This window comes from Zea mays, chromosome 1 (genome assembly GCF_902167145.1).
Source record: "Zea mays cultivar B73 chromosome 1, Zm-B73-REFERENCE-NAM-5.0, whole genome shotgun sequence".
Lineage (NCBI taxonomy): Eukaryota > Viridiplantae > Streptophyta > Magnoliopsida > Poales > Poaceae > Zea > Zea mays.
In genome coordinates, this window is record NC_050096.1 from 242,310,802 (window position 1) to 242,335,935 (window position 25,134).

Here is a 25,134-nt window from a genome sequence, read left to right on the forward strand (position 1 = left end):
TCAAGAAGCTTTTGAGTTTAAAAGATCATGCCTTTTGGGACTTTGTGGTGGAGGTTTATTTGCCTTTTCATTAGATTCTGTCTTTGTTGTACTAGGTGGCTTTTTGTTTTGTGCTCATGTTGTCAGCTGTTGTGTGCTCCTATTGCTAGGGTGTTGTTGTCGTTGGTAGGGTTGACGTAGTTTTTATTGTAGCAGTTGTTTTTATTGTAGTCCTCTTCAAGAGGCTGGCGTTTGTCTATTTTGGGCCTTCTTCTTTATCAATATAATCGACAGCTCTCGTGTACGTTGAAAAAAAGACAATACAACTTTTTAAAAAGAGTTGAAACATCTTTAAATTTAAGAATACACTGATTGTTTATATACCTATCTTAAATTGGAGAATCAAAGCATCTCAAGTTCATCTCAAGTTCTAGATTCCCTTGGATGCGCATGAGAGATGCCCATTGACCTCTTGTTTTTATATTGTGCATTTTTACATTCTTTTTGTTTTTTATTGAAATATAAATGTGAATCCAAAATGCTTAGCCTGCACAACAGAAATTATTTGCTTAGAAACAATATACAAGAAAATTTACCCTGCAATAAAATGTGCAAGCTTTGAGGATTCAACTTTGCGGAACTAGGTTGAGAAGCCAGTTGACAGGAGCTTCAACTCTTCAGTCCCAGGGTGACTTGTACTTTCCAAAGTTTTTTGTTGTTTTGTAAGCTCAAGCACTAAAACAAGACCATTATTTGATGTCAGTTATGGATCACTTACAAAATCATGATTCAGAAGTTATTTGCGGAAAATACAATAGAAGGAATGAAACTTGAAATAAAGTTGAACATATCAACTGCCAAAATTTGTACAGGACAAGTGAAGTTTGAACAACATCTAGAGTAGACACCAGTTTTAATTCAGTTCTACATATCAACAGATACAGATGAGAAATCCCCCTTGCACAAGGCAGGAGAACGAACGAATGGAATAGACTAACTTAACTAGGTACAGAAATGAACACGTGGAATAAATTACAAGTGAACATTAGAATGGTACAGTGCAAGAACTAACAAACTTCAGGCCTCAGAACTGGCATATATCAACTGGACGTCCTCTGGTATATGTGCTTTGTTCTTGGGTCTACAATTAGGCCCCTCCCACCATTCACCTCCAGATCGTGCCTGCAAGAACATGTTACCAAGTACAGTCAGTTTTACAGTACGCAAACAAATGTGCCAAGAGCTGGAAGTATCGTGCAGGGCTACTTACTGAAAAACAAAGTCAGGAATTGTAAGTTGCTCGCGTGGTACATATCTGAACAGCTGCACAAGCCTATCCACATATACAACTTTCTTCCAGACCTATAGAGGAAAAAAGGATGCTAAGATCTCATGAAGCACAGTGAAGAAATGTCTGAACTAGGAGGTACCTCTCCATCTACAAACATTTGCATTGCCAAAACAGCTGTTCTCAAACCCAACGTTGGGTGGAGTACATAAATTGCCTGTTTGTAGTGAATGTTGTTAGAAGTGTGATCCTGTTATCGTCTTATATAGGATATAATAAATAGAATACAGCTTCATCACAAAATATACTGACATGAAGGTTGCGCTGATGTTTCCGTCCTAGTATTTGTTGTAACCGCTTCATAAATCCTAAATCTGGTTGCCTGAAAATTCAACAAGATACACAGAGTGTGTTTTATCAGTTAGAAAAACTGTGTCAGGACCCTCCTACAGCTTGGTTGAGACTAGGGTGGTACAATTGCACAGGACCAATTTTTTCCTCGCTTAATACAATGATACACAACTCTCCCACGAACTCGAGAAAAAATCAACAAGATGTTCTTTTTTACAATATGAATTAAAAGCGAAAAATAAGAAATTTCTCCAGTAACACATTTCTCGAACACTTACGGTTGTAATGATGCTGCGGAGTGGAAATATACAATTGTATATGGCTTCTGAATCAAAGGTTCAAACTCCTAAGACAGAAAATATGACACAATTTTCAGAATTAACTTATTGAGAAAACCCAATACAAAATCTGCAAGATGAGTGTCTTAAAAAACAACATACGCACAAAATAAGTAAAGCAATATATTCTTCAATTTCACATTTGACAGAGTATATTCTTCTTAATATAATGATACACAGCTCTACTGCGTGTAAAAAACATTTGCAAGAATATTCCCTCCAAATACACTGAAATGTTCTTAGGGGCCATTTGTACATATTAACTTTGCTTTAGTTTTGATGTAAGATCATTCCTCACTTTCATATAATTGTGACCAAGATGACTAGTAATTGGATTGAGTGCATTTATAAGTTAAATGTCCTAGCACCACAGGAGTTAATTATTTTGTTTGTCAGTACTCACCAATGTACAAGTATTATGGGACATTTGTGGGAACCAATTTTTTTGTAAAACTCAAGTGGAGGTTTCTTGTAACATGAAATCTGAAAATTGGAGTTATGGCGACCACCTTTTGCAAACTTATAATTCAATGCTCTCACTTATTGGAGGCTGCCTCATGCTTCAGACATGGAATAGGATTAATAAACAATTATTTTATTTAATTGCGCTAATCAAAGTGGTCCTCCTACCATATTAAGTTGCATGTATCCAGCAGTTTAACCCAAATGGTTTAAGCTGATGGGAAAATGTGGGCAATTCAGTAACACATCAGTAGGTAGTTGTGAGCAAGTGGCTTCATGTTTCAGGTTTCATCAAGGTTCGCTGGTTCTGAACAATGGTATTCCAACATTTGTATGTAAAAACATATTTGCTTGCTATAAATGCAGGGACTTCCTTTCTTTAAAAAACAAAAGAGCAAAAATACATCAGGCTGATTTATTCTTTTAATCATTTCACTGAGACACATTTCCATGGTTTACTAACAAAATATGCTACAGACTAGTATTCCCAATATTAAGTGATGGCATAATGCTCAGTGCACATAGAAAACCATGATATACACGCCACCAAATGATTAGAAAGTGCATGCTGACACTTAATCCAAGGCTCTAGGACATGCATCAAGATACATTACCTTCACTACATGAAGAACAAACCGTTCAAGGTCAAGGCATCGAAGAAGAAAGTGTGCACCAACAACCACCATAACCGGGCGTCCTTCAATATCAACTCCACCACGATAACTGCAGTTGGTAGAGAATATCAGACTGCAGGCAGTGAAGATACTGGAGCATATGTCATTAAATATATCTACGCACAAACATAATTAAGCACCGCAACATATCTAGCGTAAAAGGATCAGGGTGCTAACATAAAATCATGTCTATCAGATTCACCACCCACGGTTGAGTGCAATCCCAGCCCTCCCTTAGACTATTTTCTAAAGAACCCTTATGTTTTCATAGAATAGGGCATCAACCCTGTGTGGGATTGCACTCAGCCGTAGATGTTGAACTTGAATCTGATGGACAAGATTTGATGTTAATATGATAGCAAACTAATCCTTTTTATACTAGATATGTTGCCATTAAGCACAAGCGACAAGTATAAAATCATAAGATAACAAACCTACATACATTATTTTCATTTCAGCAATCTCTGAAAGATTAAGAGAATTTGCTTTAGTGAGGTATCGTGAATGAAGTGAGTATTCCTCTGCTGCAGATAATGAAGGGCAACCTAGATCCCCATATCCAAATAACCTAGCATAATTAAATCCCTTTTGAGCTTGAGCGGATTTTTCCCACTGCTCCTTGCGCCGCAGATCTGGATCTTTAATTATTGACATAAATGAAGGATCCAAGTATGAATCCAACTTGAAAGAACCCCTGTAGAATAACCAGAGAAAGTGAGTCGAAGACCAAATATTTGAAGATCAAGATCTATGACAATAAGTCAATACAAGAGACCATTTAAAGCAAAAGAACCTGTAACAAATTGCTTAGATGGGAAAAGAATCGCTAGAAAAGGAACGATCATCTTACTAAGTATTATTGGAGTGAATATTCAATAGATTAGGGCTACCCAACAGGTTAGCTATATAGTGTTTACATGGGCCACATGGGCCAAGCCTTAACAGGCCTAACACTCTAACACCCCCCCGCAGTCTGGACGTCCGACGCAGCGGAGTACACAGACTGGACTCAAAAAGAAGTACATCACACAATAGGATCCCCCCACAGACTCAACTAGCCACTACTGATGTTGAGGCTGGAGCGAAACTCGGCGAAGGTCGAGGACGGAAGACCCTTGGTGAAGATGTCGGCAAACTGGGAGGTGGTCGGGACGTGGAGGACCCGAACAGTACCGGCGGCGACATAATCACGGACGAAGTGTAGATCGATCTCGACATGCTTGGTCCGCTGGTGCTGCACTGGGTTGGTGGAGAGGTAGACCGCGCTGACGTTGTCGCAGTAGACCACCGAGCTCCTGGAGAGGGGACTGTGAAGCTCGGTAAGGAGCTGCCGGAGCCAGGCAGCCTCCGCCACGCCGTTGGCCACGGCACGGTACTCCGCCTCTGCACTGGAGCGGGAAACGACCGGCTGGCGCTTCGACGACCAGGACACAAGGTTGCCGCCTAAGAAGACAGCGTAGCCGGAGGTGGAGCGCCGAGTGTCTGGGCACCCGGCCCAGTCAGCATCAGTGTAGACGACCAGCTCGGAGGAGGTAGACCGGTGAAGAAGCAGTCCGTAGTCGACGGTGCCCCGGAGGTAACGGAGGAGGCGCTTGAGCGCCGCAAGGTGGGGCTCCCGAGGGTCGTGCATATGGAGGCAGACCTGTTGCACGGCGTAGGAGATGTCCGGCCTGGTGAAGGTGAGGTACTGAAGGGCACCGGCAAGACTCCTGTAGCCGGTGGGGTCCGCGACTGGGTCACCCGTGGCCTCAGAGAGCTTGGCCTGCGTGTCGACAGGGGTGGAGCAGGGCTTGCAGTCACTCATCTGGGCCCGCTCCAGAATGTCAAGTGTATACTGTCGCTGGTGAAGGAGGAGTCCTGAGGGGCGAGGCTCAGCAGTGACCCCCAGGAAATGGTGAAGCACGCCCAGATCTTTGACCGGAAACTCCCGCTGAAGCGCGTCGACGAAGCGGCGAAGAAGAGACGGACTGGAGGCGGTGAGGACAATGTCATCCACGTAGAGTAGCAAGTAGGCAGTCTCTGCGCCATGATGGTGGACGAACAAAGACGTGTCGGACTTGGCCTCCACGAAGCCCAGTGTCACCAGGAAGGTAGCCAGTCTGGAATGCCACGCCCGGGGGGCCTGCTTGAGGCCATAGAGGGACCTGTTGAGCCGGCAGACCATGTCAGGGCGAGAGGAGTCCACGAACCCCGCAGGCTGACAGCAGTAGACGGTCTCGGTGAGGGCGCCGTGCAGGAAGGCGTTCTTGACGTCGAGCTGGTGAACTGGCCAGGAGCGAGCGAGGGCCAGCGAGAGCACCGTGCGGACGGTGGCCGGCTTCACAACCGGGCTGAAGGTCTCATCGTAGTCGACTCCGGGGCGCTGAGTGAAGCCCCGAAGAACCCAGCGAGCCTTGTACCGGTCCAGGGTACCATCGGCCCGTCGCTTGTGTGTCCAGATCCACTTGCCAGTGACGACGTTGGTGCCGGGCGGACGGGGCACCAGATCCCACGTCTGGTTGGCGACGAGCGCCGCGTACTCCTCCTCCATCGCCTGACGCCAGTGGGGGTCCAGCAGGGCGGTGCGGACGGAGGAGGGTACCGGAGAAACCTGCGAGTCGGCGGTCGTGGCCGCCAAGACACGGGGCGGCAGGGTACCGGCCGCGTGCCGCGTCACCATCGGGTGGACATGCCGCGGGTCGCGATGAAGGAGCGGTGGATGGTACACCGGCGTCTCGACACGGGCCGCGGGTGGCCGCGGCGGAGGTGTAGGTGTCCCTGGCGGGGACTGGGCCACCGGCGGTGACAGCGGCAGGGGCGGCGACGGTGGAGGTGCGAACCCCGGCGGCGGCAGCCGGCGCTGGTAGACCCGCACCGGCTGGGCGAAGCGGGACGGAGGGGTCGTAACCGACGGCCCCGGAGGCGGTGCAGTCCCACCACCCTCGCTCGGCCCGGGGGCGATCGGAGACGGGGCTCCGCGGAGACGCGACACCACCGAACCCGAGCAAGGTACCGGGCCGGGAGTAGGACCGACAGGTGGTGAGCGAGTACCTGCAGAGAGAGGAAGGAGAGGTGGCTCGACCACCGCGTCAGTCTGAAAGAGAGTGAAGAGGTCAAGGTCAGGGTCGGAGGAGGGTGGTGTGGTGGTGGAGGAGTAGGGAAATACGGACTCATCAAACACCACATGGCGAGAGATGAGGACCCGGCGAGAGCAGAGGTCAAAGCAGCGGTAGCCTTTGTGGTCCGGGGAGTACCCGAGAAACACACAGAGGGTGGAACAGGGTGCTAGTTTGTGAGGAGCAGTGGCAGCGGTGTTCGGGTAGCAAGCACACCCGAAGACACGGAGGTGGTCATAGCGCGGAGGGGTACCGAAGAGTGCCTGGTGAGGAGTGGGGGCCGGGCACGCAGTGGAAGGGAGACGGTTGAGGAGGTAGGTAGAGGTGTGGAGGGCCTCGACCCAGAAACAAGCCGGAAGGTGCGCCTGGAGAAGAAGAGTGCGGATGGTGTCGTTGGTCGTGCGAATCATGCGCTCAGCCTTGCCGTTCTGGGAGGAGGTATACGGGCAAGACATCCGCAATTGCATCCCGTGGGAGAGAAAGAAGTCGCGGGAGGTGGAGTTATCGAACTCCCGACCATTGTCACACTGAACGGCCTTAATGGTGAGGCCGAACTGAGTGGACACCCAGGCGAAGAAGTGGCGGAGGGCGGGGAAAGTCTCAGACTTGGCACGCAAAGGAAAAGTCCACACATAATGAGAAAAGTCATCAAGCACCACAAGATAGTATTTGTAGCCTGACATACTGGTAATAGGTGAAGTCCACAAATCGCAGTGTACAAGATCAAATGCATGAGTAGCATGAGAGGAAGAAGAAGAAAAAGGAAGACGAACATGACGGCCTAACTGGCACGCATGACAAAGATGCTCATCATGGGATCTAGTACATGGGATAGTGGCACTACGAGTAAGCTGCATCAAGGCGTCGCGTCCGGGGTGACCAAGGCGACGATGCCAGGTGGTAGAAGACGTGGCGGCAGCAAAAACAGCAGCTGTGTCAGGTGACGAAGACGAAGAAGATGTGGCGTACGGAAGCCGAAGGGTGTAGAGGGGGCCGGTGCTGTCACATCTGAGGAGGGGGCGTCGAGTTGCCGAGTCCTTCACAGTAAGACCAAAAGAGTCAAACTCGACAGAACAAGAATTATCAGCAGTAAACCGACGAATAGAAAGAAGATTGTGGACCAAAGAAGGAGCGACAAGAACATCGGGAACGCGAAAAGAGCCGGGAGGGCCGGCGGCACCCACAGATGTGACAGGAAGACACGAGCCATTCGCCACCATGATGGACGAGGGGAGAGAGGAAGAAGGAGGGCGAACAGAGGTGAGTATACCAGGGTCGGGGGTGGTGTGGTAGGTAGCACCGGTGTCCGCGATCCACTCGGGACCCATCGGCGGAGTCAGAGTAGGAGTCTGGAAGGCAGCCAGGGCGGCCGCGTCCCAACCAACCAGCCCGGACGGTGGAGAAGCCGGAGGCGTGGGCCACGACGAAACGGCAGGTGTCGAGGTCCAGGGCGACGGAGAGGCGAAAGCGAACCCTGGCTGCGCACCAGCGAACATGGCCGCCGGAGGCCGAGCCTCAGAGCCAGGCCCCTGGAACGGCCACATGGAGATGCGCCCTGACCACGGGTGGTGGAAAGTGGGCCAAGGCGCACTCTGCTGGGGTCCCGGCGTCGATGCGTGGCCACGGACACCACCACCAGAACCACCACCACCACCACCACCGCGGCCACCACGGCGGCGACGTCCACCACCGCCCCCGCCTCCGCCACCTCGACCCCCGCCGCCCATGCTCGGTCCGGGAGGGCGAGGGCCAAGGGCAGACTGTGACGGAGTGGGCGGACGGGTCGGGGTGAAAGCCGCAAGTGCTGTCGAAGAGGACGAGGACCCCGGGCCGGAGATCGATGCAGCCTGAGCCCCCAGAGTGATCTCCTCCAGGGCGAGGTCGTCGCGAACCTGGAGGAAGGTAGGAAAGGGGCGCTGGCGCATGAGCAATGACCGGAGGTGGGTGTAGCGATCGCCGAGGCCGCGGAGGACGTTGAGGACTAGGATGCGGTCCTCCACGGGGCAGCCCAGATCGCCAAGTGAGTCCGCCATGGTCTTCATCTGGCGGCAGTATGCACTGACACTGAGGTCCCCCTGGACGAAGGTGCGAAAAGCGGCGTCGAGGCGGAGAGCCCGGGCCTCGGCGTTGCCCATGAACTGGCTCTCGATGGCAAGCCAAACAGCACGAGCATGAGGAAGGTTCCGGAGGAGGCTGTGGAGGTCGACGGAGATCGTCCCCACGATCCAGGTGAGCACGATGCTGTCGAGGCGCACCCACGCAGCAGTCGGCGCCACACCGATGGGGTCGCAGAGGACGTGGTCATCCAGGGCGTAGCGACGAAGAGTGAGAAGAAGCAAGTCCCGCCAACGCGTGTAGGATGGCGACTCTGACTCCAGGACGACCGGAACCATCAGGCGAATGTTCTGGACACTCCCAGCCTGTAGGTGGAGCTGAGCCACGAGCGGGTCAGCCGGGTCATGCCAGAGCACCTCGGGGATGGTCCGGGGCCCGGTCCCGACTGTCGGTACGGTCGGGACGCCGTACACGCCGCCTATGGTGTTAGCGGAGGTGGCCCCGCCGTCGTGGGCCGCAGGCGAAGCGAGGTGCTGTTCCGCCGCGGCAATTTGAGCAGCGATAGCATCGGCGGCCGCGCGCGCGCGCTCCCACGCGAGGGCCGCTTCCCGCAAGCGGGCCTGTCGAGCAGCGTGCTTTGCACGAGCAGCGGTGAGGGCGGCGACAGTGTCTTCCTGGTGGGTGAGCGGTGGAGGAGGCGGCGGATCGACAACCATCGACGGGGGGATTGGCGGTGGCGGGTTGGAGTCCTCCAGATCGGCAGTTCCCGCTGGAACCACAGCCGCCACGGCCGCAAGAGCAGAGGCGGCGCCGGCAGCAGTGGGGTCCCCACTGGTGGCGCTAGGCGCAGCCCCCCACGCGGGCCCAAGTGCGGGGGAGACGGGAACCGACCCCCACGCATCTGCTACCAGGGCGGGCGCGCCAGCAGGGGAGGTAGGGTCGGCGACGGCTGGCAGGGGGTGGGGCACGGCGGCGCGTCGGCCAGGGGATGCAGCGCGCACCCAGGAGGAGAGGGGAGGGAAGGAGGAGTTGGAGAGAGAGGGGCGCTGCTGACCAGCCATGGGCGCGCCGGGAAAGAGGAGGCGGCGGCGGAGGCGCCCTGGGCGGCGCGGCCGGTCCTTGCGCGGCTGAGGGCGCGCGCAGTGGCGGCGGGGCCGCGGCTGGACGCGGCCAGACGCTGCGCAGCAGGGACGCGGCCAGGCGCGGTGAAGCAGGGGCGCGGAGCCAGGCAGACGGCGGCGGAAGCCCTGGGCGGGAGTCTGGCGGCGGCGGCTGAAACCCTAGGATAGGGTGGCGGCGCCAGAAACCCTAGGGCGAGGGTAGCGGCGGCTGTAGGGAGGGTGGCGGCGCCAGAAACCCTAGGGCTAGGGCAGCGGCGGCTGTAGGGAAGGAAACCAGTCTGATACCATATTGGAGTGAATATTCAATAGATTAGGGCTACCCAACAGGTTAGCTATATAGTGTTTACATGGGCCACATGGGCCAAGCCTTAACAGGCCTAACACTCTAACAAGTATAATAAGGATATTTCTTTCAAACTACCTGCGGGAAGTAAGACAAGCCCCTAATTATATTAAGATCTTCTCACGCAGATCAAGAAACCTCTAAACCCCTATCCCACCTATACACAGCGGCATCGTAGTCCATGTGAGAAACGACTGCAACTGGAGCCGAGCCTTAGACATTTGCTTTGACGTGGGACAGGCGAGGGGATTTTATTAACTCCAGCCTGAAATCTGCTCCTATGGAGAGAGTCAAACTCAGGACCTGAGGAGTGCTAACCACCTAATCAATTCAGGTAGAGGCCCTTTCACATGTTATATCTTCCAAAAAAACAAGAATGATAACGACTTAAATGTATGGATCTGAACAAATAGGAACATAAAAATACAATTCAAGCTAATTACTATGAGAAAAAAGGATATAATAATTTCTCCCTCTATTATACGCCTCCGTTCCAAATTTAAAGATGTTTTGGCCATTATAAATGCATTGTTTTTACTATGTATTTAGACATACTATATATCTATAAGTGCATAGAAAAAACTATGTATATAGAAGCCAAAACGTCTTATAGTAATTTGTTATGGAAGGAGTACAATATTGTCCATGACCTAGGAAATGTTCCACAATGTTTTTCAATTGAGGATTCCAAGAGTGTAGTTATTGTTATGTTTCCACCCTTCGCCCTAATTAAATGTTTGGAAAGAAAGAAATATGTGCTATTTATTAGGGGTATAGATGGTCATTTCACTTCGGTTTATTTTCTTGGAAATAGTACTTCATTGGTCAATGTGCATGGTGTGTTGTGGAACACTATTGTAGGACGGAGGCAGTAAGACACAGATTAGTATCAGGCACATGGAAGAACATTAAGTCTTGAAGTTATATAAATCCAAAACATATTTGAATTTGTACCATCCAATATTGAAAGCATAAAAGTATGTCAAACTTTTAAATTCACCTCTTCAATGCCGATCCAGAATTGGAAAGAGGAAGATCAACAAGATTTGCAGACACTGTTCTGTCTAGCACACCAGCAGGCAAAGGTCTTATTCTTATTTTCCTTTCATCTATTGCCGTCTCACCATTCTCATCCCCAACATCAGCTGGGAGCTTTACTATCGCAATATATTCCTCCTGCTTGTCCCGAGGGAAATATAGTGGGAGCAATCTGCATTGTTTAATTGCTTATAAGCAGCTGATGAGCAAATAAAAGGTAATACAGTTTCTCGGGTTCAGTTTAAGTACCGTTTGTATATCTCTGTGTCAGATGATGATGTAGTACAAAAAACAACACCAGCTATTTTGTCTTTTTGCTTCTCCAGGAAACGTCTAACAGTTCCTACAGAATATAAACTATTTACCTTAAATATTCATGGAGTAAAAGCATGAGTGCAGAAAGAACAATTCATCCCTAACTTCCATTTTCTACCACTGACTGCTTTGTCTTGTACGTGGTTGCAAGAAGTGGGAGGGGTGTTGAGAGTTACTTTTTGTTAAGGATAGTACCACAGCTAACAACTTTGACTATGTTGCCTCAACATAGCAAGTCTCAAGCCCTGATAAAGGAGGAGGGTTGTGTTAGGCTTGGCAAGCCAACGTTAAACCTACTCATTCTAATAGAGATGAAACCTGAAAGAAATTCGTTGGGACGTAACCCTTTAGCGACACGCCTTATCAAAACCTGGATATGGTGTTAAATGAGCAAGGTAGGGTGTGGGTCGTCACCCTGTTGGTGATGCGGCATGTCGCTATATGGGCATGACATCAAGTGAGCAAGGATCAGGTTGCTACTTCCTTAGTGGCAGGCTATATCGATACCCGAGTGTAGCAAAAATGTACAAGGGTCTTCGCATTACCGACGGGTGCGAAGGGTAAGAAAGCTAGTCGAATTAACTAGGTTCCGTTTAGGTAGTTGGAATGTACGATCACTTATAGCTAAGTTAAGGGAGTTAGTTGAGACAGTGATTAGGAGACGTCTTAATATCTTCTGCGTCCAAGAGACTAAATGGAAGGGTCAGAAGGTGAAAGAGGTCGACAAAACAGGCTCCAAGCTTTGGTACACAGGGACAACTGCAAATAAAAATGGAGTAGAAGAGTTTTGATTGATAAGAGTATCAAGAACAATGTGGTGGGTGTGAGGAGGCAAAGAGATAGGATTATCTTAGTCAAGCTTGTTTTTTATTTAGTCTTGAACGTAGTTAGTGTGTAAGCCCTAAGTAATCCACGATGAGAGTGCTAAGTGACTCTTCTAGGAAGATTTAAATTGCATAGTTAAATCTATACCTATTAGTGAGAAGCTTTTCATAGGAGGGGACATTAATGGGCATGTAGTTACAACAAGTGCAAGTTCCAAGGCGGTTCATGGAGGTTTGGTAATAGGAATCAGGAGTGAGATGAAATCTTGGACTCTACGGTAGCTTCTGACCTATTGATAGCCAACACCTTTAGGAAGAGAGACTCCAATTTAGTAACCTATAGTAGTGGTCAGCACTCTAGTCAGATTGACTTTATTCTGACAAGAGAGGATAAAGATTAAGAAGCATACTTGGATTGTAAGGTGTACCTAGGGAGTGTGTTGTCTCTTAACATAAGCTTGTGGCGACGGTCTTTCGTTTTCAGGTGTGTAGGGATAAACAAACTAAGATTGTGATAGCAAAGTGGTGAAAATTGAAAGGGGAGAAGGGAGAAGTCTTCAAGGAAAGGATCATCAAAGAGGGCACTTGAAAGGAAGAAGATGACGTCAACATGCGGGAGAAGATGACAACCCGGAAGTTGGCTTCATAGATGTGCAGATTAACTTAAGGGAGTGGAGGTGAAGCTAAAGATACTAGATGGTGGAATGAGGAAGTCCAAAGGGCTATTAAGGAGAAGAACAAATGCTACAGATGTTTGTACCATAACATGATTATGGACAACATAGAGAAGTACAAAGTAGACTGTAAAGCGAGCTATAAGTGTGCCAAAGGATAGAGTGTATGAGGACCTTTACCAATGCTTGAGTACGAAGAACATATATAGGATAACTAGGGTTCGTGAGAAGAAGACAAGGAACTTTAATCATGTTAAGTGCATTAAATATGAAATAGTGCACTTCTCAGTGAAGGAGGATCAAATCAGGCATAAATGGAGTATTGACAAACTGTTCAATAGGGAGAATGGAAACACAACCTTTTAGTTAGATGACTCTTTTGATGATACCAGTAGATGCTTTGTACGTAGGATCCAAGAATCATTGAAAATGATGAAACAGGGTAAGGTGATGGGCCCTAATGGTATCCCAATTGAGATATGGAGATGCCACGGGGACATAGCTATAGTACGGCTAACCAAGTTATTCAACCATAGGCCTGTTTGGTTCAGCTTATTTCTGAGGAGCTTTTTTGAGAATCTGGCTGTGTGGAGAATCTGGTTGTGAAGAGAATCTGAATATCATGGAGATTACATGCGGAGGAATATAAAAGAGTCCATAGGGTTTAGGATGTAGAAAGTGATGGTTTGCTACTATCCAAGACTCGATCAATTCTGTGTTTACGTTGATTTTAGATGGTTTTGACTAAAGTGACTCATAGAAACAAGCTGAAAAGTTGGGCGTTTGGCAGTCTGCAACAGCTTCTGATGGCCAGAAGCTGAAAAAAGCTGAAACAAACAGGGCCCATATCTTCTAGTCGAACCAGATGCCTAATGAGTGAAGTATATTAGTACCAATCTACAAGAATAAGGGGGATGTACAAAGTTATACTACCTCCTTTTTCAAATATTTGTCGCCCGCTAGTTCATTTTTGCACTAAACCGCGACAAATAAAAAAGCGGAGGGAGTACTAATTACAGAGAATTATGTTGATGGGCCATACTATGAAGCTATGTGAGAGAGTTATCGAGCATCGTCTGAGAGGAATAACGAGGATCTCTTTGAACCAATTTAGTTTCATGCCTGAAAGGTCAACCATGGAAGCCATTTTCTTAATAAGACAAGTAATAGAGTAGTATAGAGAGAATGATCTACACATGGTTTCATTGACTTGTAGAAAGATTATAACAAAATACTAAGGAATGTTATGTGCTGGAATTTGGACAAACATAAAGTTTAAAAGAAGTGTGTTGGACTCATTAAGAACATTGACAATAATGTTGTGACTAATGTTCGAATGAGTGATAGGGACACAGATGACTTCCCGATTAGAATAGGACTCCATTAAGGATCAACTTTGAGCCCTTATCTTTTTATCTTGGTGATGGATAAGGTCACAAGAGACATATAAGGGGATCCATTGGTGTATGCTTTTGTGGATGATGTAGTGCTAGTTGATGAAAGTCGAATAGGACACAGGAGTAAATAGGAAACTAGAGTTGTCTCGGTAGACTCTAGAGTCTAAATGTTTTAGACTCAATAGAAGTAAATACAGAATATATGAGACATAATTTTGGCACTACATATAAGGAAGGATATGTTAGTTTGGAAGGTCAAATAATGTCTAGAAAGAACAACTTTAGATATTTAGGATCAATGTTCAAGAGAGACGGGGATATTAATGAAGATGTTGGGTAGAGAATCAAAGCAGGGTGGATGAAGTAGTGTCAAGCATCTAGCGTTCTATATGACAAGAGGTTTTATAGGATGGCAATTATACCTACTATTTTGTATGATGAAGAATATTGGACTACAAAAAGATGACATGTTCAGCAGAAAGTGTTGTTGAAATGTGTATGTTGCATTGGGTTTGTAGCCATACAAGAAGGTATCAAGTCTGAAATGATGATATACGTGATAGGCTAGACGTAGCACCAATTAAAGAAAAACTTGTCCAACATCGGTTGAGATGGTTTGGACATGTTGAACTTAGACCTCTAGAAGCGTCAGTGCGTAGCGGGATCCTATGGCATGATAGCAAAAAGAAGAGAGGAAGAAGAAGGCCGATGTTGACATGAAAAGAGATAGTAAAAAGAGACTTAAAAGGATGGGATAGCCCAAAGATTTAGCTTTATATAGGATTGTATAGAAAATAGATATACATGTGCCTAAACCTTGACTTGTGGGTTTTATTGTACTTTTAACTCTAGCCTACCCTACCTTGTTTGGAATAAAAGGCTTAGTTGTTGTAGTAGTACCGCAGCTATCATCAATATTTACAAATAAAATGTTTTCATTCATGCATATGATGATAAGGAATATTCTATAGCATAAGTAAAGAAAAGTAAATAAAAATAAGAACTTACTTATTGCCACATGAGCAGCTGGTTCACGAGGGTAGTTTTTAGCTTCTGTGTATATACAACCCATTGCGATGCTAATGAAATAAGCAACAGAAATATTACTAATAATATAAAGTTCAATATGTGAAACAGGATGACCCAAACATCATTTGTCAAACTAAAATTAGCAACTAGATTTAAGCAATATGATCCTACGTGTACCTTTCAAGACCATTCTCAATGAGCAGTTCCAAGCAGGACCGATAGCAGTGACTAAGTGCATTCTCTGCAGCTGTGTGATACTTGACAGCATATTTGGGGCCCACGGTATGGATGACCTTCCTGCATAATCAATTGATACATGCATCTTAGCATAACTAAGAATACAGACAACCACAGAACAACATGTTGGATGAGTAAATCTTTGAGTGTTCAACCGCTAGCTTCAGCGAAGTTAGACTTTCACTAAATCTTCAATTACTAGCAATACTGGCCACCGCGCTTGCTTGAAGTAACAAGTTATATGGGTTCAACAACAGCTCTTGTTATATAAAGTGAATCAGGGTGTGGTATGCAGTGTTTTGTGCAACACAGGCACAAGAAGGTGTATACTTTGCTTAATCAGAAACAACAATCACACTAGTGCTACATCAGAAGATTCAGATAAAAAAAACAGGCAAAACAACCCCTGTTGTGACTCCATAAGCAGAAACGCTTGTGTTGCCCTCACTGCTAGAGATTTGAAGGAAACATGAAGCTGCGAACTTTAAATCGTTTAATGTAAAGGGGCACAGCCGTCATTGCAGAACCACATAACACATACTAAATGTTATAGCTTAGGTGTCCAAGGCGAACACATATATACATTTTTCCAATAAGTGTAAATACAAATAACATAGGCCCAGCTTACCTTGCAGGCAGATCGTAGGCATTGGTCATCTTGGCCATCCCAGTTCGGCAACCTCCCTGCAAAATTGTCGAGCAGAAGACAGTTGATGCTTAACATCAACGATCAGCACAGTTGAACAAACTTGCCCCATTAATTTGCCACAAGCTGCCATGAACAGTACCAAGGTGGCGCACTCCTCGGCGAGCCCTGACCCGGCAGCAGCATGCAACCCCGGGCTACTGTGCGCCTCGTCCAAGCTCTGCACGAATCCCCGGAACAAAGACAGGAGCTTATAGCACAAAAAAAATTGTCCAATTCCCAGCACTGATGCGAGGTGGGGACGGGAATCGAGACCTCGTTGGTAGAATTGACGACCGCGTCGACCTCGAGGTTCCAGGGCTGGCCACGCCAGAGATAGATCCTAGAGTTGATCTCCTGGTCGACGGGGAAGCGCGAGGCACCCCCGGCGTGGCCACCCCCGACGGCGCCGTCGTCGACCGTGAGCGGGTCGGAGAAAGAGATGAAGCCAGACGCAGAGGTCGTGCCGGATCCGTCGTCCTCCGCGGACGCCTCTTCGGACGTGGAGGCGAGGAAGATGCGCTGGTCGGGGTCGCTCCAGCGCGGCACCTGGCCCAACGTGACGGCCGGCTCCACGCCGCCCACGCCGGGCATCATGATGGCGTCGGAGGGCGCAGGCGCCTCCGACGGCGGTGGCGAGCGCGGCTGCATGTAGATGGAGACCGGTGGGACGCGAGGCGGAAGCGGCGGCTGGGAGATCAGGCCGTTAAGCGAGGCCAGCGGTGCTCGCGAGGAGATAGGAGGGGCAGCGGAGAGAGGACGAATTAATGTGCTTGACGTTCATGACATGTGGGGTCGCGAGGTCTCGTGGGATCACGGCGCGGGTGCGCGTAGGTGGCGTCGTGGCGAAATGCTGCTGCCTGTTGGCCGGGTGCCCGGGTCACCGGGTGAGCCTGATTCCAACCATTCCCACTCTCGTCTTCGTCTATTCTTATTTCCTATTCATTTTTAAATACCTTTCTCTTTTTTATTTCTCCCGTTTTTATTTTTCTAACCATTCTCTCTATTCAGATCTCATTTTACATTTTAAATATATTTATAGTATCGTACATCGTACTACATATTGTTGTCTAGTAATTAAACTAAAAAATAATTAATTTTATAATTACTATAACTGATTAGTGAAGGGGGAGATTAGAGCTCCCCTTCACGTGAGGAAATCGTGTGCTCACGGAGAAGTAAGGGAGAGAGAGGAGGAATAGAGAGGTTGGAGGCACAACCATACACGAGATAGCGGATAGGGGAGCTACCCCAAGGAACCATTGGAGGGAGTCTGACACTAGGTCTAACCCAAGTACACATGGCAATTGAAAAAAGTTTTAGTGGAGAATGTATTCACGTACCCGCCTCTTTAGGGCATGTTCGTTTTCATCACAATCTATGTGATTGGAGGGAATTAGGTGGGTTTAAATCAATATAAAGTCAAAATCTCTACTAAATTTTTCCAGTTCTATCTAATCCATGTGGTGTAGTAATAACCAAACAATGCCTTAAGAAGAAAATTCCTTCTCGTTTCCCAAACATGAGGATGGAATTTTCCATGTACTCGAACCAACATAACAAAAGACCTACTCAAATTTTCATAATCATTATATATTTACGAGTTAGATGCTCGCATTGCTTCTATTTCTATACATCATATAGGTAGACCTTGTGTAGATAAGATAATTGTTCAAATACATCCAAACCTTTATAATGGGGATTCAAAATATTTATATTATGTTTGAGTATATGGTGTAAATGTGGAGCCAACAAAAATAGATCTATGAGTTTGCTCGTGCACATGACAATGTCGAGAAAGGAAGGAGAAGGCAGAGAAGAGAATATGACTTACAACACTGCGCTCGCCATTATCGGCCTCAGCCTTGAGCTTTACGCCCTTTTCAATGTAAGGCTTCTTCTCTAGATCTAGAATAATGAGCAATGGAGCATGAATGAATGATGAGGAAGAATTGGAAACTTGAGGGACTCAGGTTCAGAATAGGGAAGAGAAACAGAGTAAGACTGATCCCGTCTATCATGGACTTCCACCTCTCCCCTCCTTCCTTTGCAACCTTCAATCAACTGATTGATTCGTTGAGTCAACAAATACGATTAGCAGAGCAACGACTAAACTAAAAGAAGAAATTGGGTGGGATGAAGCAAAAGATGGAATGCACGCATAGAAAAAAGCCCATTGAAAGGGAATTAGGCTTACACCTTTTTCCTAATTGATTTTGGTGGTTGAATTGCCCAGCACAAATAATTGGACTAACTAGTTTGCTCTAGTCTATAAGTTTTACAGGTGCCAAAGGTTCACAATAAGCCAATAAAAAGACCAAAAAAGGGTTTAAACAAAGAGAGCAAAAGACAACCCAAAGGCACCTTGGTCTGGCGCACTGGACTGTCCGGTGTGCCACCGGACAGTGTCCGGTGCACCAGGGAACTCGACGCTGAACTCGCCACCTTCGGGAAAATGGGAGGCCGCTCCGCTATAATTCACCGGACTGTCCGGTGTGCCAGCGGAGCAACGGCTACTTCGCGCGCAACGGTCGACTGCAATGCATTTAATGTGCGCCTGCGCGCGCAGAGGACAGAGCATGCACAATTGGCGCACCGGACAGTCTACAGGACCTGTCCGGTGCACCACCGGACAGCCCAGAGGCCCCACAAGTCAGAGCTCCAACGGTCAGAACCCAACGGTCGGCTGATGTGGCTGACGCACCGGACTGTCCGGTGCGCCTTCCAACGACCACATTTTGGTGGTTAGGGCTATAAATACCCCAACCACCCCACATTCAATTGCATCCAAGTTTTCCACCTTCAACACATTACAAGAGCTATAGCATTCAATTCTAGACACTCCAAAGAGATCAAATCCTCTCCCAAATCCAAAGACAACTCCAATCAATAGTGACTAGTGAAAGTCGCCTAGAGGGGGGGGGGTGAATAGGGCAAAACTGAAATTTACAAATATAAACACAACTACAAGCCGGGGTTAGCGTTAGTAATAAGAAACGAGTCCGCAAGAGAGAGCGCAAAACAAATCCCAAGCGAATAAGTAAGTGAGACACGGAGATTTGTTTTACCGAGGTTCGGTTCTTGCAAACCTACTCCCCGTTGAGGAGGCCACAAAGGCCGGGTCTCTTTCAACCCTTCCCTCTCTCAAAACGATCCGTCGGACCGAGTGAGCTTCTCTTCTCAAATCAAAGCCGGGAACAAAACTTCCCCGCAAGGGCCACCACACAATTGGTGCCTCTTGCCTTGATTACAATGGAATTTTGATCACAAGAACAAGTGAGAAAGAAAAGAAGCAATCCAAGCGCAAGAGCTCAAATGAACACGGCAAATCACTCTCACTAGTCGCTAGGGCTTTGTGTGGAATTGGAGAGGATTTGATCTCTTTGGTGTGTCTAGAATTGAATGCTAGAGCTCTTGTAGTAGTTGGGAAGTGGAAAACTTGGATGCAATGAATGGTGGGGTGGTTGGGGTATTTATAGCCTCAACCACCAAAAGTGGCCGTTGGGAGGCTGTCTGTTCGATGGCGCACCGGACAGTCCGGTGCACACCGGACAGTCCGGTGCCCCCTGCCACGTCATCACTGCCGTTGGATTCTGACCGTTGGAGCTTCTGACTTGTGGGCCCGCCTGGGTGTCCGGTGCACACCGGACAGGTACTGTTTGCTGTCCGGTGTGCCAGCAAGGGCGACTCTGACTCCTGCGCGCGCAGAGCGCGCATTAAATGCGCGGCAGAGAGCCGTTGGCGTGGAGATGACCGTTGCTCCGGAGTCGCACCGGACAGTCCGGTGTACACCGGACAGTCCGGTGAATTATAGTGGACGAGCCGTTGGCTTTTCCCGAAGCTGGCGAGTTCCTGAGGCCGACCTCCCTTGGCGCACCGGACACTGTCCGGTGCACACCGGACAGTCCGGTGAATTATAGCCGAGTCGCCTCAGGGAATTCCCGAAGGTGGCGAGTTTGAGTCTGAGTCCCCCTGGTGCACCGGACATGTCCGGTGGCACACCGGACAGTCCGGTGCGCCAGACCAGGGGTGCCTTCGGTTGCCCCTTTGCTCCTTTGTTGAATCCAAAACTTGGTCTTTTTATTGGCTGAGTGTGAACCTTTTACACCTGTATAATCTATACACTTGGGCAAACTAGTTAGTCCAATTATTTGTGTTGGGCAATTCAACCACCAAAATTAATTAGGGACTAGGTGTAAGCCTAATTCCCTTTCAATCTCCCCCTTTTTGGTGATTGATGCCAACACAAACCAAAGCAAATATAGAAGTGCATAATTGAACTAGTTTACATAACGTAAGTGTAAAGGTTGCTTGGAATTGAGCCAATATTAATACTCACAAGATATGCATGGATTGTTTCTTTCTTATTTAACATTTTGGACCACGTTTGCACCACATGTTTTGTTTTTGCAAATTCTTTTGTAAGTCCATTTCAAAAATCTTTTGCAAATAGTCAAAGGTAAATGAATAAGAGTTTGCAAAGCATTTTCAAGATTTGAAATTTTACTCCCCCTGTTTCAAATGCTTTTCCTTTGACTAAACAAAACTCCCCCTAAAGGAGATCCACCTCTTAGTGTTCAAGAGGGTTTTGATATATCATTTTGAAATACTACTTTCTCCCTTTTGAACACAATAGGATACCAATTGATAAATACTTTTGGAAAACACTAAGTTTTTGAAATTGGTGGTGGTGCAGTCCTTTTGCTTTGGGCTCATTTCTCCCCCTTTTTGGCATGAATCGCCAAAAACGGAATCATTAGAGCCCTCGAAGTGCTATCTTCCCCTTTGGTCATAAATAGATGAGTTAAGACTATACCAAAGGCGAAGTCCGGTCCTTTAGCTTTGGGCTCTTATTCTCTCCCAAAGACGAAGTTCTTTTCTTTGATGCTCATTTCTCCCCAAAGAATAGAGATTTGCTTGGAGTGATGGCGAAGTATGAGTTACGGAGTGGAAGCCTTTGTCTTCGCCGAAGACTCCAATTCCCTTTCAATATACCTATGACTTGGTTTGAAATAGACTTGAAAACACATTAGTCATAGCGTATAAAAGAGACATGATCAAAGGTATATAAAATGAGCTATGTGAGCAATCTAGCAAAAGAAATTGCGCGAATCAAGAATATTGAGCTCATGCCTAAGTTTGGTAAAAGTTTGTTCATCAAGAGGCTTGGTAAAGATATCGGCTAATTGATCTTTAGTGTTAATATAAGAAATCTCGATATCTCCCTTTTGTTGGTGATCCCTAAGAAAATGATACCGAATGGCTATGTGCTTAGTGCGGCTATGCTCGACGGGATTGTCGGCCATTTTGATTGCACTCTCATTATCACATAGCAAAGGGACTTTGGTTAATTTGTAACCGTAGTCCCGCAGGGTTTGCCTCATCCAAAGCAATTGCGCGCAACAATGTCCTGCGGCAATGTACTCGGCTTCGGCGGTAGAAAGAGCGACCGAATTTTGCTTCTTTGAAGCCCATGACACCAAGGATCTTCCCAAGAACTGGCAAGTCCCCGATGTGCTCTTCCTATTAATCTTACACCCCGCCCAATCGGCATCGGAATAACCAAGTAAATCAAATGTGGATCCCCGAGGGTACCAAAGCCCAAACTTAGGAGTATAAGCCAAATATCTCAAGATTCGTTTTACGGCCGTAAGGTGTGATTCCTTAGGGTCGGATTGGAATCTTGCACACATGCAAACGGAAAGCATGATGTCCGGTCGAGATGCACATAAATAAAGCAATGAACCAATCATCGACCGGTATACCTTTTGATCCACGGACTTACCTCCCGTGTCGAGGTCGAGATGCCCATTGGTTCCCATGGGTGTCTTGATAGGCTTGGCATCCTTCATCCCAAACTTGTTTAGAATGTCTTGAGTGTACTTCGTTTGGCTAATGAAGGTGCCCTCTTGGAGTTGCTTTACTTGGAATCCTAAGAAATACTTCAACTCCCCCATCATAGACATCTCGAATTTCTTTGTCATGATCCTACTAAATTCTTCACATGTAGATTCATTAGTAGACCCAAATATGATATCATCAACATAAATTTGGCATACGAACAAATCATTGTCAAGAGTTTTAGTGAACAAAGTAGGATCGGCTTTACCGACTTTGAAGCCATTTGCAGTAAGGAAATCTCTAAGGCATTCATACCATGCTCTTGGGGCTTGCTTGAGCCCATAAAGCGCCTTAGAGAGCCTATAAACATGGTTAGGATACTTACTGTCTTCAAAGCCGGGAGGTTGCTCAACATAGACCTCTTCCTTGATTGGTCCATTGAGGAAGGCACTTTTCACGTCCATTTGATAAAGCTTAAAGCCATGGTAAGTAGCATAGGCTAATAATATGCGAATTGACTCAAGCCTAGCTACGGGTGCATAGGTTTCACCGAAATCCAAACCTTCGACTTGGGAGTATCCCTTGGCCACAAGTCGAGCTTTGTTCCTTGTCACCACACCATGCTCATCTTGCTTGTTGCGGAAGACCCATTTGGTTCCTACAACATTTTGGTTAGGACGTGGAACTAAATGCCATACCTCATTTCTAGTGAAGTTGTTGAGCTCTTCTTGCATCGCCACCACCCAATCCGAATCTTGAAGTGCTTCCTCTACCCTGTGTGGCTCAATAGAGGAAACAAAAGAGTAATGTTCACAAAAATGTGCAACACGAGATCTAGTGGTTACCCCCTTATGAATGTCGCCGAGGATAGTGTCGACGGGGTGATCTCGTTGAATTGCTTGGTGGACTCTTGGGTGTGGCGGCCTTGGTTCTTCCTCATCCTCCTTTTCTTGATCAATTGCATCTCCCCCTTGATCATTTCCATCATCTTGAGGTGGCTCATCTTCTTGATCTTGCCCTTTATCAACTTGAGCTTCATCCTCATTTTGAGTTGGTGGAGATGCTTGCATGGAGGAGGACGGTTGATCTTGTGCACTTGGAGGCTCTTCGGATTCCTTAGGACACACATCCCCAATGGACATGTTCCTTAGCGCTATGCATGGAGCCTGTTCTTCACCTATCTCATCAAGATCAACTTGCTCTACTTGAGAGCCGTTAGTTTCATCAAACACAACGTCACATGAGACTTCAACTAGTCCAGTGGACTTGTTAAAGACCCTATATGCCCTTGTGTTTGAGTCATAACCAAGTAAAAAAACCTTCTACAGTTTTAGGAGCAAATTTAGATTTTCTACCTCTTTTAACAAGAATAAAGCATTTGCTACCAAAAACTCTAAAATATGAAATGTTGGGCTTTTTACCGGTTAGGAGTTCATATGATGTCTTCTTGAGGATTCGGTGAAGATATAACCGGTTGATGGCGTAGCAAGCGGTGTTGACTGCCTCCGCCCAAAACCGATCCGAAGTCTTGTACTCATCAAGCATGGTCCTTGCCATGTCCAATAGAGTTCGATTCTTCCTCTCCACTACACCATTTTGTTGAGGGGTGTAGGGAGAAGAGAACTCATGCTTGATGCCCTCCTCCTCAAGAAAGCCTTCAATTTGAGAGTTCTTGAACTCCGTCCCGTTGTCGCTTCTTATTTTCTTGATCCTTAAGCCGAACTCATTTTGAGCCCGTCTCAAGAATCCCTTTAAGGTCTCTTGGGTTTGAGATTTTTCCTGTAAAAAGAATACCCAAGTGAAGCGAGAATAATCATCCACTATTACAAGACAATACTTACTCCCGCCGATGCTTATGTAAGCAATCGGGCCGAATAGATCCATGTGGAGTAGCTCAAGCGGCCTGTCGGTCGTCATGATGTTCTTGTGTGGATGATGGACTCCAACTTGCTTCCCCGCCTGGCATGCGCTACAAATCCTATCTTTCTCAAAATGAACATTTGTTAATCCTAAAATGTGCTCTCCCTTTAGAAGCTTATGAAGATTCTTCATCCCAACATGGGCTAGTCGGCGGTGCCAGAGCCAACCCATGTTAGTCTTAGCAATTAAGCATGTGTCGAGCTCAGCTCTATCAAAATCTACTAAGTATAGCTGACCCTCTAACACACCCTTAAATGCTATTGAATCATCACTTCTTCTAAAGACAGTGACACCTACATCAGTAAAAAGACAGTTGTAGCCCATTTGACATAATTGGGAAACAGAAAGCAAGTTGTAATCTAAAGAATCTACAAGAAAAACATTGGAAATAGAATGGTCAGGAGATATAGCAATTTTACCCAATCCTTTGACCAAACCTTGATTTCCATCCCCGAATGTGATAGCTCATTGGGGATCTTGGTTTTTCTCATATGAGGAGAACATCCTTTTCTCCCCGGTCATGTGGTTTGTGCACCCGCTGTCGAGTATCCAACTTGAGCCCCCGGATGCATAAACCTACAAAACAAATTTAGTTCTTGACTTTAGGTACCCAAACTGTTTTGGGTCCTTTGGCATTAGAGACAAGAACTTTGGGTACCCAAACACAAGTCTTGGAGCCCTTGTGTTTGCCCCCAACAAATTTTGCAACTACTTTGCCGGATTTGCTTGTAAGCACATAAGAAGCATCAAAAGTTTTAAATGAAATAGCATGATCATTTGATGCAATAGGAGTTTTCTTTCTAGGCAACTTGGCACGGGTTGGTTGCCTAGAGCTAGATGTCTCACCCTTATACATAAAAGCATGATTAGGGCCAGAGTGAGACTTCCTAGAATGAATTTTCCTAATTTTGCTCTCGGGATAACCAGCAGGGTACAAAATGTAGCCCTCGTTATCCTGAGGCATGGGAGCCTTGCCCTTAACAAAGTTAGACAAGTTCTTAGGAGGGGCATTAAGTTTGACATTGTCTCCCCTTTGGAAGCCAATGCCATCCTTGATGCCAGGGCGTCTTCCATTATAAAGCATGCTACGAGCAAATTTAAATTTCTCATTTTCTAAGTTGTGATCGGCAATTTTAGCATCTAATTTTGCTATATGATCATTTTGTTGTTTAATTAAAGCCATATGATCATGAATAGCATTAACATCAACATCTCTACATCTAGTACAAATAGATACATGCTCAACAATAGATGTAGAGGGTTTGCAAGAATTAAGTTCAACAATCTTAGCATGAAGAATATCATTTTTATCTCTAAGATTGGAAATGGTAGCTTTGCAAACATCAAAATCTTTAGCCTTAGCAATCAAATTTTCATTCTCTAATCTAAGGCTAGCAAGAGAAATGTTTAATTCTTCAATCCTAGCAAGCAAATCATCATTATTATCTCTAGGATTGGGAATTGAAAC

At 46.7% G+C, this 25,134-nt stretch overlaps 1 protein-coding gene across 2 annotated transcripts; it reads right to left on the reverse strand.

Moving 5' to 3' along the window:
• Nucleotides 1–340: 340 nt before the first annotated feature.
• LOC100191476 (uncharacterized) lies at nucleotides 341–16,804 on the reverse strand. Of its 2 annotated transcripts, XM_008668676.3 has the most exons (15): nucleotides 16,182–16,804; nucleotides 16,009–16,086; nucleotides 15,849–15,904; nucleotides 15,161–15,280; nucleotides 14,963–15,033; nucleotides 10,994–11,087; nucleotides 10,707–10,916; nucleotides 3,535–3,786; nucleotides 3,033–3,141; nucleotides 1,897–1,964; nucleotides 1,580–1,649; nucleotides 1,410–1,484; nucleotides 1,250–1,341; nucleotides 1,052–1,161; nucleotides 341–714 (listed from the first exon to the last, which is right to left on the reverse strand). In XM_008668676.3, the coding sequence occupies exons 1-14, from the start codon at nucleotides 16,554–16,556 to the stop codon at nucleotides 1,080–1,082; spliced, it is 1,752 nt and encodes a 583-aa protein (XP_008666898.1). In that variant the 5' UTR covers nucleotides 16,557–16,804; the 3' UTR covers nucleotides 341–714; nucleotides 1,052–1,079. The 2 variants fall into 2 exon arrangements, with proteins under 2 accessions (XP_008666898.1, NP_001130380.2); NM_001136908.2 differs by lacking the exon at nucleotides 341–714 and having other exon boundaries at nucleotides 805–1,161; nucleotides 16,182–16,638.
• Between the last annotated feature and the right edge of the window lie 8,330 nt (nucleotides 16,805–25,134).